This window comes from Ipomoea nil, unplaced genomic scaffold (genome assembly GCF_001879475.1).
Source record: "Ipomoea nil cultivar Tokyo-kokei standard unplaced genomic scaffold, Asagao_1.1 scaffold2926, whole genome shotgun sequence".
NCBI classification, from domain to species: Eukaryota; Viridiplantae; Streptophyta; class Magnoliopsida; order Solanales; family Convolvulaceae; genus Ipomoea; species Ipomoea nil.
Window position 1 is genome coordinate 5177187 of NW_017619354.1, and position 15884 is coordinate 5193070.

General features: G+C 32.4%; 1 protein-coding gene across 1 annotated transcript; it reads right to left on the minus strand.

Annotated features, from left to right (window-relative positions):
* Positions 1–7173: 7173 nt before the first annotated feature.
* On the minus strand, positions 7174–11050 carry LOC109161849 (COP9 signalosome complex subunit 5a-like). Its single transcript, XM_019310385.1, has 6 exons — positions 10539–11050; positions 9511–9792; positions 9270–9417; positions 9051–9133; positions 7584–7661; positions 7174–7471 (listed from the first exon to the last, which is right to left on the minus strand). Exons 1-6 carry the CDS (start codon positions 10959–10961, stop codon positions 7382–7384), a joined length of 1104 nt encoding a protein of 367 aa, XP_019165930.1. The 5' UTR covers positions 10962–11050; the 3' UTR covers positions 7174–7381.
* Between the last annotated feature and the right edge of the window lie 4834 nt (positions 11051–15884).

A 15884-nucleotide genomic window follows, 5' to 3' on the forward strand; every position in this document is an offset into this window, starting at 1 on the left:
TTAAAAAAATACAGTGACATTTTCATAATTATATATATTATTACGTTAGGTTGTATTTGGAATCGTTTAATAATTCATGCATTCAAAATCTATAATAATCCACTTAAGTGTGTGTACTAATGTACTATTAGTTGTCTCCAAATACACTATTAAATATTTTCTATTGCACCGTAATAATTACGAAAATATCATCATTTTTTTTTCTTATTTTCTAGTCATTGATCAACTCAGATTGATTGATGAGTTTAATGTTTAATTTTTACAAGGGTTTTATTCTATCCTTTATATATGTTCACACCTGAATAGAGCCGTATACTAATTATTGAATTGATTCAGACACAATTGGGTAAAATATTAGGTGGCGTTTGGTTAAGGACTTTTACACATTACTATGGATTTACTTTTGTTATCCTATTAATGAATTCAAATATTTTAATAGTTACCAAACTCATTACTATTATCAAATATTCGATTCTCATTAGGTTTAGACATATAATCTTATGGCTATATATCTTGATATCTCTGTTTAAATTAAAATAATCTCATAAATGTTTTAAAAATATCATTATATATTTTGGCATGTGTTTGTATGAAGACCGTCAACCACGCGCGGAACCCCCAGTCAAAAATATACAAACAACTGTTTCATCATGCCATGGAGACTTTTACTATATTTTATTATTTTTGTAGTTTCTTACACTATTTCACACCTCGATCTTTTTTCCTTTTCTTTTTTATATTTTTATTTCGTCAATTTTTCATTTTTTTAAATTTATATTTCCCCCAATATGGATCATTGATATATATGTTCATTTTATTATATTGAATATTCATTTTTAATATACTATAAATTTATTTTTTGAATGTTCATTTTTAATGTATTATATATTATTTCAAGTAAAATGAACATTTAATATACTAAAAATTAATATTTATCAATGGCCAATATTGCAATGTGAACCATATATAGTATAATTTGCCAATGAAGTATATGTGGTTAAGAAAATGACAATTAAAAAAAACTAGAAATTTTCCTAGCATATTAATTTGGTTAGGCACATGTGTTTAGACTTCAGGTTAGTTTGGTGGGGTCTAGTAGTCTTGTGCTCAAATTTGAATGCTTTTGGCCCTGTTTGGTAAAATGGCTGTTAGCTGATAGCTGTTTGCTGTTAGCTGATTGTGTTAATTAGAGGGTATAAATAGTTGATAATATTAGCTGATTGTAGAAAAATATTTGGTAAATTAGCTGTTAGTTGATAGCTGTTTGGTATAATTTATTTTCTCAAAAAGCTAATTGAAAAAGTTGCTAAGAGTAACTTTTTTAATTTTAACCTTTTGGAGTTGCAAAAAGCTAATTAACCAAACATTTATATTGATACTTTAACTAAATCAAACAATTAATAGTGGTCAAATAAGCCAAAATTAGCCTATAGGCCTATATAAATTAATGATTTTGTAACTTTCTATATCATTTTAGAAAGTTACAAAATCATTAATTTATATATATATATATATATATATATATATATATATATATATATATATATATTTGCAGAACTATCCTCATAATTAGCATACCAAACTTCAAAACTCTAACTACTAATTTTTATATTAAAAAAAAAAAAAAGTAATCAAATAGTTTTTAAATTGACGATTATTATTAGCCAAGCATCTTGTGTCAGATGGCATGTAGTGACCTCTTCCATGTGAAAGGTCATGTGATCAAGAGTCAATAACATCTAAAAATTTGACAATTTTTAAATGGGACATGGTTGAAATTTGAAACTCTCTACAAAAAAAAAAATTGAATATATTTTTAAACAATTAATTTTAAATTTAGTCTTTAATTATATGGGTTACAAAGTACATGTGTGTTCATTAATTTGAAAAACTCTCAGTCTCTATTTTTGTATACTGCTGACTTTGTTACAATGCAGTATCTAACACAAAGAGTCCGTCTCTACCGACTTCGTTACAATACAGTATGCATAAAGAGTCAGCATCCACTGAGACTCAAACTCACAACCTCGCATATGAAAAAACAACTTAGTGCCACCAGATCACAAGATCATTGGCCTGAAAAAGTCTCTATATTTGATGGAGAAATAAAACACTACAATTTTTTTATTTTTTTAAATATAATAATAATAACACATTTACTTATACCATTATACATTTTGGAAAAGAAAATAGAGAGTAAAGAGAACGAAAAATTTGAAATAAACAGCTAAACACTATAAATTACTATCTGTTAGTATATTTTTTATGTTACCAGTTCATTTTATTTTTTATTTTTTGGAATCTATTGAAAATCATTTTGATGATTTTTTCTTGAAAGCAAATATTACAGGGACGGAGCCCATAAATTAGATTGAGAGGGGGCAAAGAAATAGGACGGATTCAGAAATTTTTTCAAGTAAAAACGAAACATTAAAACAAAAGAGATGATTTAAAAAAAAAATTACCTAAGAATTTTTTTTTTATAACCATTACTTAAGAAATATAGTTGTAAATATTGTTGGATATGTGCGGAAAATAAAACACATCAAAACTTTATAAAAATATTTATAACAAAATATGAAACATAATTAATTTTATAAAATAACTAGTATTTTTCCCGTGCGATGCACGGACAAAAACTTATAAGTATTGTTGTAATATTATAATACAAAACAGAATTAATTTTATTAAAAATATAAGTATAGTTATACATTTAATATTTAAATGTTAAGACAATATATGACAAAAAATGCATTAATATTGCTAACCTCATTTGCAATAATGATCTTACAAAGTTAAACGGACAAAGAAAGACCCGGACTACCTCGTGATTTACACACAAAAAAATAATGATCTTACAAATCTATTAATATGCATTCACACTTAGGCGGGAAATTTTTTTCCCTACTTAATTTTACTTTACCTAACATTCTTTGTAAATAAATTATTAAAAAACTAATCAAAATTACAAACTATTAAAAAGTTAGTATATATATATATATATATATATATATATATATATATATATAAAATCAAAATTGATATAAAACACTCGTAGAAATTAATTCATGATTACATGAATTTATAAATTTGTATGCATTTTTTTTTATCTTGCATCTTTGTGTTGTATAAACTCAACAATCTCTTTCACACACACACACACACACACACACACACACAAACTCAACAAAGATTTATGATGATTATGAAGTTCCTAAACCATTGATATTCCATAACTCTCAAATGCATCAAATGGAGGAAAAAAAATTTTACATTGATTCTGCTATATTATATATAGAGATTTGAATAGAAAACACATTATAAATTACACATATTAAATATTAAAAAAGTGACTGTGTTGAAGCCATATGAGAAGGACTTAAAAATATGTAAAACTATGTTAATGCAAAGATTTGAATCCAAGACCTTTCCCAATAACAAACACATGCTTTCCCAACTAATTCAATTCCTTACTTGTTGACATTTACTAGTTTTTTTATACTAATACTAAAACATATACTATATATACATATATACATACAAAGATTATATATGGGGTGGGGGGTAGTTGACCCCTACCCCCCCCCCTTCCCCCCGGCTCCGTCCTTGGTATATTAAGAACTCATCAAACCAGCAATACAAGCGGGAGGGTATGAAACCTACGAACCCAAGACAGACGAGGAACCAGTTACACACAAGCCATGTGATTCGCTGACCTCTTGACATGGCAAACCACCGCCCCATAAGCTGCCCCATGGTCAAAGACCGCTGCATCAATGTTACATTTAAGGGATCGTTGAGGGGGAGGAGACCATACTACGGGGGTGTTATTATTTGCATCATTATTGGGACTGATAATTATAATTATCCACAAAATTAAAAAAAAAAAAAAAAAAGTTGGTGTCGACAAAGCCAACTTCTAGCATGATCCGATTCGCAGAAGTCCAATTAATGGACCATGACTATAATTGAATTTTTGCAAAAATTTGACTTTGGAAATTAGATTTTAGGCCCCACACTATTAAAACTCTCAAATTTAAAGCATCACACATTTTACCAACGGTAATTTGACCCATACAATACTTAGAATAAATAGAGGTGTAACATTCTCCTCTCAAGTCTCGACCTTTTAGCCAATGCAAGCCTTGTATTTTCACCCACGTACTTTCAAGTTTAAGTGATTTTTTTTTTATTCTTTTTTAAATCACATAGCTTGAAAGCTTTCAACAAAAGGTTGCCATACTTTTTATGTTCTTTTTAATTTTTATTTATTTATTAATTATTATTTTATTATTATATTATAATAATATGATATGAAAGTGAGACCATTTTTGAGAGTAAGAGAGTATTGTAAGAATGTAAAAAAAATAAAGAATTGTAAATTTAATTTGATGATGTAAAGGTAGGACTCACTTTTAAAGTGAGTATATCACGGATAAGAATAATTTTAGGGATAAATTCTACGTGATATTTCCAAAATAACTAATATTTTTCCTTTCTTTTTATATTACAAATACAATACGCAATAGTGGAAGACAAGTTGAAGGCTTTCCAAATTCCAAGCAATTAAGCAAAGCTAACGTAAGTACGTACGTTAGATTGCCCCACACATTTCATGCAAATTAAAGTAAACATTTAATTTGCTTTACGTAATTAAATTGATTTGCAATTACAATACTAATTATTTTAATGGAAAATGAACCCCTGAGTTATATGCATATAGTATTTTTTTCTCTAAATTATTCAAGTAAGCACATTAGTCCCCTCAATTATTTTAAAAGTGACGATTTCTCCCTCTGATATATTAAATTGACATTTATACCCTTAAAGCAAACATTTTATTTATTTTTCTTCTCCAACAAATTATTGCGTATATGTAGGGATGACCACGGTTCGGTTCGAACTAAACCGGACACTATAACAATTGAATTAAAAGTTTCCGGTTATGATTCAGATCCAGAACACATATATTTGGATTTCAGTTTATTAAAATTATGAATCAAAAAAATTGGATCCTGAACCCTGAACCGTGAACCGTCGATTTTGGATCCGATTCGCGATTTTGAACCGTCTTTTTTAAAAAAATAGTCTAAATTCAACAATAAATGTATTTTATTTTTTCAGTTCGGAACATGAACCGGTCGGTCCGGTTCGCGATTTTAATAAACTCTAAATATCGAGTTTCAGTTCTAAATTGTAATTGAAATATTTCGGTTTGGTTGCAATACTGTCTGTTTGATTTGAACCAAATTGTGGTCATAATTTGTTAGAGAAAAAAAATAAATGAAATATTTATTTTAAGGATAAATATGTTCATTTAACATTTTTAGGGAAAAAACAACCACTTAAATAATTCAGGAAGGAAAAGTGCTATAAATTTATAACTCAGGGGAAAAAACTGCTATTTTCCCTTGTTTTAATTGATTAATTAATTAAGGAGGACATTCTAATACCGTATAGGAAAATAATGTGTACTCTAATTTTCTATTCCGATTCTAACTTTTACTTTCACGCACAAAATCTTGATGTAGACATTTACATTGAGATTCAGATGAAAAAATTAGTTTATTAGTATCGGTCACATCAAGGAGTGAAATTTAGAAAGTACATGTAATAGAACTCTAGAGTATAACCTGACGTTATATTCACTAATTCACCCCATCCAGTCATTTGTTCCAAAGAAGTAAAAAGGCAACGCAATGGGACATTCTTAGCCAAATTGGTCAGACAAATTAACTTGGTAACCACAATATTACAAATTTAACTTTTAAGTGAAAACAAGATGAAAAAAATCACTTTACAAATAATTGGGTGACAAAAATTGATAGCGGGTATAATTGACGTAAAAAAAAATATTTTTCTAAAGACGAAAAGTATCATTTTCTCATAATTTAACTTGTGATAAGTGATGTACCACTTTATCTTTAGCGTATCATCCCATACAAACTAGTCACATAAAGTTATAAGGTAATATTATTATTATTTTTATAAAGAATAAGATTAACAAAAAATTTATAATTAGGTCATTGAACAACGCAAATTCATGTAATTAAACTTAAAATGACTTGTTTACCCGTTAATTATGTTGACATGTCGGTCAGTTAATTTAAAAAATAATTTTTAAATTTTTATTTTACTATTTTTTTTAAAGGCCAGAGACGAATGGCTGAAGCTACGTCGGCCTAAAGTTTTAGGTGCGTGATTTTCATTCTTAAGGTGCATGATTTGTTTGCTTAAGGTGGTGAGTCAGTTGCTGAAACTTAAGGTGCGTCATTTTAAAACTTTAGTGCATTGTTTGTTTTCTTAAGGTGCTTTATTTGTGTGCTTAATGTACGTTGTTTGTGTACTTAAGGTGCGTCTTTTTGTGTTAACTGCACAACTGTACGAGAAATTATCTTTGCATGTGATCCACTCCATATATATATATATATATATATATATATATATATATATAGTGGTAAACGATTAAGATTTAAGATGATCGTCATCTCATGACTAAGCAAAGGTAAAGCAAAGCCGCCATTGCATGAACACCATATTGTGCAAGAAACCATAATCACCAAATAAACAAATACAACACGTTTATCGACACATCACAATTCCAATTCTATCTTCCTCTGATCTCTGTGCATTGGATCTAAATTCTCATTCATTGGGAACCATGATCAAGATTATATCATATACTCTAAATTAATATGTTACATATTTTCAGTTTATTTAATTACCTAATATATTATGTATCTTTAGCAAATATGAAATACCACTAACTGAAAGTACATAATATGTTAACAATAAATACATAATCTGGATCAAAATTCACATTCAAGACGGTCTGACCCCTTATATAATTTGTGATAAGTACTACAGTTGACAAACACTCAACAAATATAGTTATTTATATACCAACAAATTCTTTTTTCTTTTTTGGATACACTCCAAAATAAAACTCAAGAAAATCATGGGAATGGGACAAAATTAATTCCAATCAATGTACAGTAACAGATGGCTCAATCACATAAAAATATACTGCATGTATGTATCTGGTAGTATTATTTATTACTTTAGTTGAATGTGATCTAACGATCGTCACAAGAAATCTCACCTGATTATATATTTGTGTATCGACAGTAACTTCTCCATATATTAAAAAGAAGTTGAAATATGGGGAAAAAATGCTACAGCAAAATCCAATTAATTGCATTAAAAAGAAAGCTGATACTAGTTTTGGAGCCAAAAGTGCCATAAATAAATTACACCATTTTATATCACCTTCTAGCTAGTCAAATTCGTATATCAGCCACAGCCAACAATCCCACAACTTCCAATTAACAAAAAAAGAGATCTACATGAGATGAGGATAACAACTAATGTAATATTGAGTTCATGTTTCAACCATGGGCTCAGGTCCTGAGGACTCTGTCCGGGATCTGTTTGACTGACGAACTGTGTTGAAAAGGATGTCCTTGATAACCTAAAAGCATAAAATGGAAGCATTTTTAATGTGCCCCAGTGAAATGTTGTAGAGTTCAATTGCAACAAGCTGGAGCTAGACATGAGAGAAAGGGAGAGAACCAAATAAATACCTGTGACATTAGTCCATGAACCTGCTCCACAGTTATCTTTGCACTATCACAAGTTATCTTAGCAAGTTGAGATTCCTCCTGCAGGGAGAGCATTCAAATCAGCAGATTGCCTTAAGCTGAAATGCTATATATATATATATATATATATATATATAATCTTGTCCATCCATATTACAGAGTAGAATGGCACAGAACATGACAAGCAAAATAAAAATGGTAATGTAAAAAAGCTGATTTCTTACGCCCTTTGGCCAGGTTAGAAGAAATGAGAGAGAATATTAACATAAAAAAGTATAAAACACGTGTTTCTTTTGCATTGCTAATGAATATCAATGATTAAAAAGTTGAAGTCATAGTCCTAGGGGCCTAGGCTTATTAAGGCCTTGTGAAAAGAAGTTGAAGTCATAGTCCTAGGGGCCTAGGCTTATTAAGGCCTTGTGAAAAGATGTAAACAATGGTACTCAATTTCTTTTCACAAGAGAGGTGTCATCGACACTTGAAACCAAAATCAGATAGTAAGGTTAAGGTTAATGTTAAGGTTTACATAGCACATACCAAATAGACACAATAAGTCAATAACAAATTCCAAATAAACAAACATGAAACCGACCATGTTGCAAATTACCCCTTCCTAAAGGAGAATAGGTCAAAATATAACAGAAACCTCAAAAGAGGTGAAGTTGACATATGAATCAAATACTTTTCATATGTCAGTAATTTTCTTTAAAAGCATAAGGATGAAGATGAAGGAGTTATAGATAACAGTCAAACGGTATGGCAGACTTGTCAGATAAAGTCCAGTTCATGCAAGAGATTGTATGTTTCAGAAAGTTGACATTCACCAGAAGATTAGGGTGAACCAAGGATCAAATAAGAACCAACCAAAAATCCTCTGTGATTAGGACATTAGATCATAATGTGGACACAATAATGTCGTGTGTACAATGTAGTATTTGGCACTACCACCCATGACCCATGGAAGAGGCAAAGTGATACAAAGAACATCAAAACAATTTATCAAAAAAGTGTAAACAAACAGGCCAATATGAGTCAACAGATTTGCTTGGCTTTATTTTATAAATGGCATTAGAGATACACTTGCGCTTCTAGAACACAACTAGTATAGTAATTTGCCACTAGAAAAACCTAGCACAGTATGGTAGTTAGTTAATCTCAAGCTCTCAGCAGCTCCCTGGGCTAGCAATTCCTCTAAAACCATTGTTGACGGCGATCACTCATATCCATATTTAACAGAATAATTTATATTTAGCATCCAGAATCCAGATACTTTCTTTTATCTCATAATTCATTTTCTAAGTACAAGTTAGGAGATTCTCCACAATTAATTTCTGGAAAAGCATCATGTATCCAAGAGAATATAGAAAAAGCAGATCAAAATTTCCAGAGTTACATTCTCTATTTTAAAGTTAAAATCCCCCATCTGACAGTAAACAATAACAAAACTACCTCTTTCTTCCTCTGAGCAGGAGCTATCAAGGGTCCAAACCTTGAATGAGATAGTTGGTTCTCAGCTTGTTCTAGCTTTTCAGCTGCATGACATTAAGAATATCACAAATGCTATTAGTTTGACCAACCCATGCTAAAATAATATCACCGCATGCTTCTAATAGAATGAACTACATAAGAAGTATGTAACAAAAATTATTATAGGCCTCGAGGTATTACCAAGATCTGAAATCTGTCCTGCAACATAGTCTCCATTCCCAAGTAAAGGAGAAGAAGAAAGTGTGTTCACCCAATACTTATTCCATAAAAGATCCAAAAGATGAGAGTCCAGAGATGATTTGAAATATGTGATGTCCAAAGAATAATACTGCAGTCAAATGCATATGTTATGATCTGCTATTTGGACAGAGATTGAAAACTGCAATCATGCGGAAGATATATATTTGTTAAATTCCATAACCTGTTTGCAGTGCACTCCAAAATCTTCAATTTTGTTCAAAGGGATGGTCTGATACTCAGAGACTGGTTCATCTGGCGGCTTATATCCCTCTGGGTATGTTCTGAACGCACCAATCTCAACTTTCCCAGCAGAAACAGTTCTTGTTGGATCAATAACTACGGCTAGAAAGGGCTCCTGAAATTGCTGGTTTAGCATTTGTGTAGAAACATCAATACCAGAAAGCCAGCATCCATAGCCAGGATGGGAATGATACCATCCAACAACATTCTCCAACCGACCAGCCTACACCACATGCCACAAGACCAATTGTTTCAAAAACATAACACATTAGCACATCTTATACATGTACAAGTTAAGTTGAAAGCTAAAAAAAGAAACCAAAATCAATAGCTGCATATCTGGTAATTCAGGCATTAAATCCAAAGCACAACATTAGCCATCAGCAAGAATTCCACATAAATATTTACAGATAACAATGTTGCAATGACAATAAAAGCCTACTAAGTTAGAATGTATGAACTGTGCTAAAACTCTCAAAATACTTAGATTACTGTAAAACATGCAGAGATGAATTACTTATAAAATTCACAGATTTCTGTAAATAGATGATTTGAAATACCAAATTTCCAATCAATAGCAAATTGATCTCACATATGGAAAAAGCTTAGCAAGTAGTACCAGATGCAGGAGTTAAACAAAGATGCCTACTATGAAGCAATATTCCAGACACATTAAGTATTATTTGGCAAACATAATCTGTATTTATTGATATCCTCGGACCCAATCTACCCACATGATAACTGAGAATCAGGAACCATCTAAGCTCTGTCTTAATTCAATAAGAGCCCCAATATTAAAACCATTGCATTAGTTTTTCTTTCAAGTTTCAATTGAAAACGAATTCGTTTCGAAACGCGATAAACCTAACTCCTACTCATACAATGTTGCAACTCCAACGCAAATGTAATCAGTTGAACGAGAAGCTTCCGTACAATCTAAACCACTACGAAAAAAAAAAAAACCCTAACCTGTTTATTTGTTTGCGAATAATCGACCATGTACTCATAAGCATCGGCCTGAGCATTAACCCTAGTCTCAGTGCCTTCGACGGGAAGAGCGAAGGCATCCATGACAATGATGGCGTCGCCGTCGGTTTTCCCCTGCATAAGGCCCATAACCTCGATGGTGCCACCGGAGCGCGCATGGACAACCATCTTGAGAAGCGCGAGTGCGGAGATCTTGACGCGCTTGAAGTAGTGCGGATCGTTGGTCCATGGCTTCTCCTGCTGGAACTTGGTCTGCGCCGTCTCATCGTAGTAAAATATGGCGTCCGACGATGCCGAGGCGGCGGCGGAGTCGGCCGACGTCGGCGGCAAGTCCATTGTCTCAACGTTGTTCTCTATCTCCCAGGTCTTCTGGGCAATTGCCGCCGATGATGTGAAAGAATCCATTAGGTGTAAAGCTCTTGGAGAGGACACGCCACTATAACTGAGCTCTTGTGCAGTGCCGCCTGTAAATACATATATACTTCTCTACTATTCTAAATGGGCATTGATTCAAAGTCCAAACCCGAATTGCTTCACATACTCTCTCTCTGTCTCTCTCTCTCTCTCTCTCTTTTTTTTCCCTACCTCTCCTTTAGTTATTATTATTATTATTATTATTATTATTATTATTATTATTACAATATTAAACTATCATCTAAAATATAAAAACATAATAAATATGAATGAAAGTTATACCATTTATTTTCAGTTTTTTTTATACATTATGCTATAAAGGTTGTACTTTATAATATTTTGGACAAACATACCCCTACCGTTTTCTTTTCCAATATTATTACCATGCACTTGCATCCACCATATATTTTATTATCTTATTCAATAATAATAATATTATACATTATAATTTGGAGTTATTTCTTACAATATAAATATCAAATGTACAAAAATGCATGTTTACACTATTATTATTATTATTATTATTATTATTTATAATAATTTAAATATTAAAAATCTTAATATAAAATATTAATATTGGGCACATAATTTTTATGAATCCCGCATCTAGTATAATTCATAAATGCAAATGACTCGAGCACAATCTATTCAATTAGAACTTAAGTGAATCATGATGTTAGCTTATTGGGTCAATAAATAATATTTTAAATAATAATTTAATTGAATTAATCAAATTTGATATTAAAATTTTATGATTTGTGCATCGTGGCTTGTCAAATTATATAAATATAAAGTACTTATGACCAATTAAGCTTTATAAATATATCTAATTGACAATGTTTGAACCTTCTAATGGCCCGTTTGGTTCACGGAATAGGCCGGAAATGGCATAGCATTCTCAATAATAGGTCTATTCCTTTGTTTAGTAACCATTTCTATTACCAGGAATATTATTCCTGGTAATAGCCTATTACCTTAAATAAGGTAATAGCTATTACTAGGGGCCCCCTGGTATTAGCCTATTACTGAACCATCAGTAATATATTTTAGAATCTATTTTCTTTTTTACCCTTTTCTTTAACCTAATTTTTTTATCCTATATATAAATTTATCCTATTTCACCACCGTCGTCGCCACCACCATCACCGCCGCCGCCGACACCGCCACCACCATCGCCACAATCGTCGCCGCCCCCGCCACCACCGCCGCCGCCGACACCACCACCACCATCACCACAATCGTCGCCGCCCCCACCACCACTACCACCCCAGCATCACCACCGCCACCGCTGCCGCCACCACCACCACCACCACCGCCACAACCACTGTCCCCCCCCCCCCACCACCACCACCACCGTCACCACCACCACCGTCGCTCCCACCACTGCCACCGCCACCACCACCACTACCACCCCAGCACCACCACCACCACCACCACCGCCACCATCACCACCACCGCCGCCACCACCACCACCGTCGCCCCCACCACTGCACCGCCACCACCACCACTACCACCCTAGAATCACCACGACCACCGCTACCACCACCATCACCACCATCACCACCACCGCCACCACCACCACCACCATCGCCAACATCACATATTTTTATAATGGTATTTATGTCTTTTAAAACATATTTCATTTCTATTCCTTAAATCAACCAAACACTGTAATATAATTCCTAAAGTCTATTCCTTCCGCGAACCAAATAATAGAATGCAATTCCTATTCTATTCCTTGCCTATTCTATTCCTTATGGAATAGCATTCCTATTACCTCAAAATTCATTCCGTGAACCAAACGTGCTGTAAAAGTTAACGAGACAAATCTGATAATCAAATTGTAAATTCAATCAATTTTGAGCTCGAATTTAAGCCATTATAACTATTTTGAGCTCAAACTTGAGGCACCCTTAGTTTACTCAACTTGGCTCCCTTAACATCCTTAGTTTAGGTCACTAGGTTTAAAAATTAAAAAATAAAAAATAAGCAAAAGATGTAATATAACCAATGTTATATTTGTGTCATAATGGAGTGTTTGGTAAATAATTGTTAGCTGGTTGTGTTAGTAAGTTTGACTAGTTGATAGCATTAGTTGATTACACAAAGATGTTTGGTAAATTAGTTGTTAATTAATTGATAGTTGATCACATGCAAAATGCCTTAAAAAAAAAAAAAAAAAAAAAAAACTGCTTTGAGAACTTTTTTTTATTTTAACGTTTTGGAGCAATATGATGCTACAAAAAAATTAAGTAATTAAACACTTATATTGGTTGTTTAACAAAATCAAATAGTTACTAATGCTTGGCTCAAGATATGTGATTTTAGGGAATGCCATTTAATATCCACACTATATTTTTAGCTATTGTTTCGAGGGAATGTGAGATACCATTTCATTTCTTAGCCATTCCCTTGACTTTTAACTCGTTGGTTTTTTTTTTCTTTTTCTTTTTGGGCAACACGATTCGCATATCGTTTAACAAAAAAGAATCGCAGTCTATTAACACTAGTTGCAACGTCTTTCACATCATTAATCATGAGATCAAACACATACTCCCCAAACTCACGTATGCAATGCTTGGAACATCTCTTGCGCATCCATCTCTAGATCCACCACACTAAGGTTCAAACCCGTTGGTTTTTATACCCACTCAAAATATAATATTTCTCAAGCTCAAGCTATTAGGGTTTTTTTTTTTTTTTTTTTTTTAATCATGTACTTATATATTCTATTAGTGCCTTATTTATTTATTTAATTTACTTGTATGTTGTACTATTGCTTTAATTATTTATTTTGATTTTGAAGTTTCTAAAATGCATATGAAAATAGGTTAAGGAGTGTAATTAAGTAAAATAACCATTATAATATAATCGATAATTCTTCAACTAAACATGTCTATATTACATATATTATTTATAAGAGAAAATTTCAATTTTGGTCCATTGACTATTGGAGTTGTGTTAATTGCAACACTTGACTTTCAAAAATGTTAATTTAGTACTTTGACTATGCAATTTCTATCAATTTTGGTCACGCCGGCCAAATTGCCGGCCAAATCTCACCGAATAAATTTAATAGGTCAAATAATGAGGATAATTTAGTCATTTTACTCCTTTTCTCTTTCTTCTCAGGTTCTCCATTACCGGCGACGATGAGTAAATTAAAGATGAGCTTTGGAGAAAGAAAATATGAGTAAATTAAATTGGTTTAGTAACTACAGATCCTGTCATTGCTCGTCTAGCAGAAATCTTGACGAAAATGAAGAGAACTCTCGCTTTTTCCTTCTTCTTCCTTTTATTGATTTTCACCTCCGAATCGCAGCGATCTCCGCCGGCAGTATGCATACTAGGCAGTGGGATCAGCTACTCCTCCGTCGCGCATTTCCTTCGCTCCTATTCCAATCCATCCCAACCCGAAAATCGGCTCCATAAGAATCTTTGAGCGCCATGTTGTCGGCGGCGGCCGCATGGCCACGGTCACCATCGCCGAGATACCTTCGAGACCGGCGGCTCAATTCATCACCCGAAGAACTACCACGCTAGCAACTTCACTAACTTCCTGAATCTCAACGTCAAAACCTCATCATCCGAATCCGATTCCTCGTTTGGCATCTGGGACGGTAATAAATTCATCTTCAAAATCCTGTCTTCAAACTCCAAGCTTCCGATTTGAGAAAATGCTTAAGTGGTGGGGGCTCTATAATTTGACTAGACGGACTCAATATGCTTTAATTTTCTAATGACAGTGCTGTGGGTATGAAAAGATGAGTAAATGAAGAGAAGCTCATTGGAGAATTGAAGAAATCGTCGCCTAGAGAGTAGCTCATCGGAGAAGAAAGGATTGGTGAGTAAAATGACTAAAATACCCTTATTATTTAACCTCTTAAATTTTTTCCGGTGAGATTTGGCCGGCAATTTGACCGGCGTGACCAAAATTGATAGAAATTGCATAGTCAAGGTACTAAATTAATATTTTTGAAAGTCAAGTGTTGCAATTAACACAACCCCAATAGTCAGTGGACCAAAATTGAAATTTTCTCTTATTTATAATCAAATAAAGGAATTTAATTTTTCGAAAATATAATAATCTCAGCAATATAATCGAACATCTATGATTCTATGAAGTAATCTAATTAATATCCCATGCACCAAACGCCCCCTAAGAGTCTAAGACCATCTAATTTTCCCTACAAACTTCTCTCATGAGATGGTATCATCTTTTAGGAAAAATTGTCAAATTGTTCCCCTAAGTCAATCGAATAATGCAATTGGGCCACCTAAAAAAAAACTTCATTCAAATCCCTAAAATTGATAAAATTATTTAATTAAGTCCAAATTGACTTATTTAGCAAGTTAACTCATCGTAAATTTGACACATATTTTTTTTTAAAAAAAAACTTGTTATTTATTTAAGAAATTTAAAAATTTAATTAAAAAAAAAAAGAGGAATACAGCTACCCGCGTACCGGTGACTGTCACCGCAACGAACATCTACAACTGTATAAGAAAGACAGCCATGGCCGTCAAAACAAAATTCAGAATTTTTTATTTTTAAATGGTTATGGCTATCTCAATATGACCGTCTTTCTTAGACAAGCGTTGACTGTATTTTTTTTTTTTTTTGAATTTCTTAAATAAATAACAAGTAAAAAAGATAAAAATAAATAAAAAAGACACGTGTCAAACTTACGATGAGTTAACATACCAAATAAGTTAATTCAAACTTAATTGAACAATTTAACTAATTTAGAGGATTTGAATGAAGGTTTTGTTTACTTATATGGCTCAATTGCATTATCTATTGATTTAGGAGGACAATTGGACCCTTCTAAAATGAATTTAAAAAAGAATACCCGCTCCGACATTATTAATGGGACAAGAATTCAAAGTTCAAACGCGGTATCTTTTCTCTAC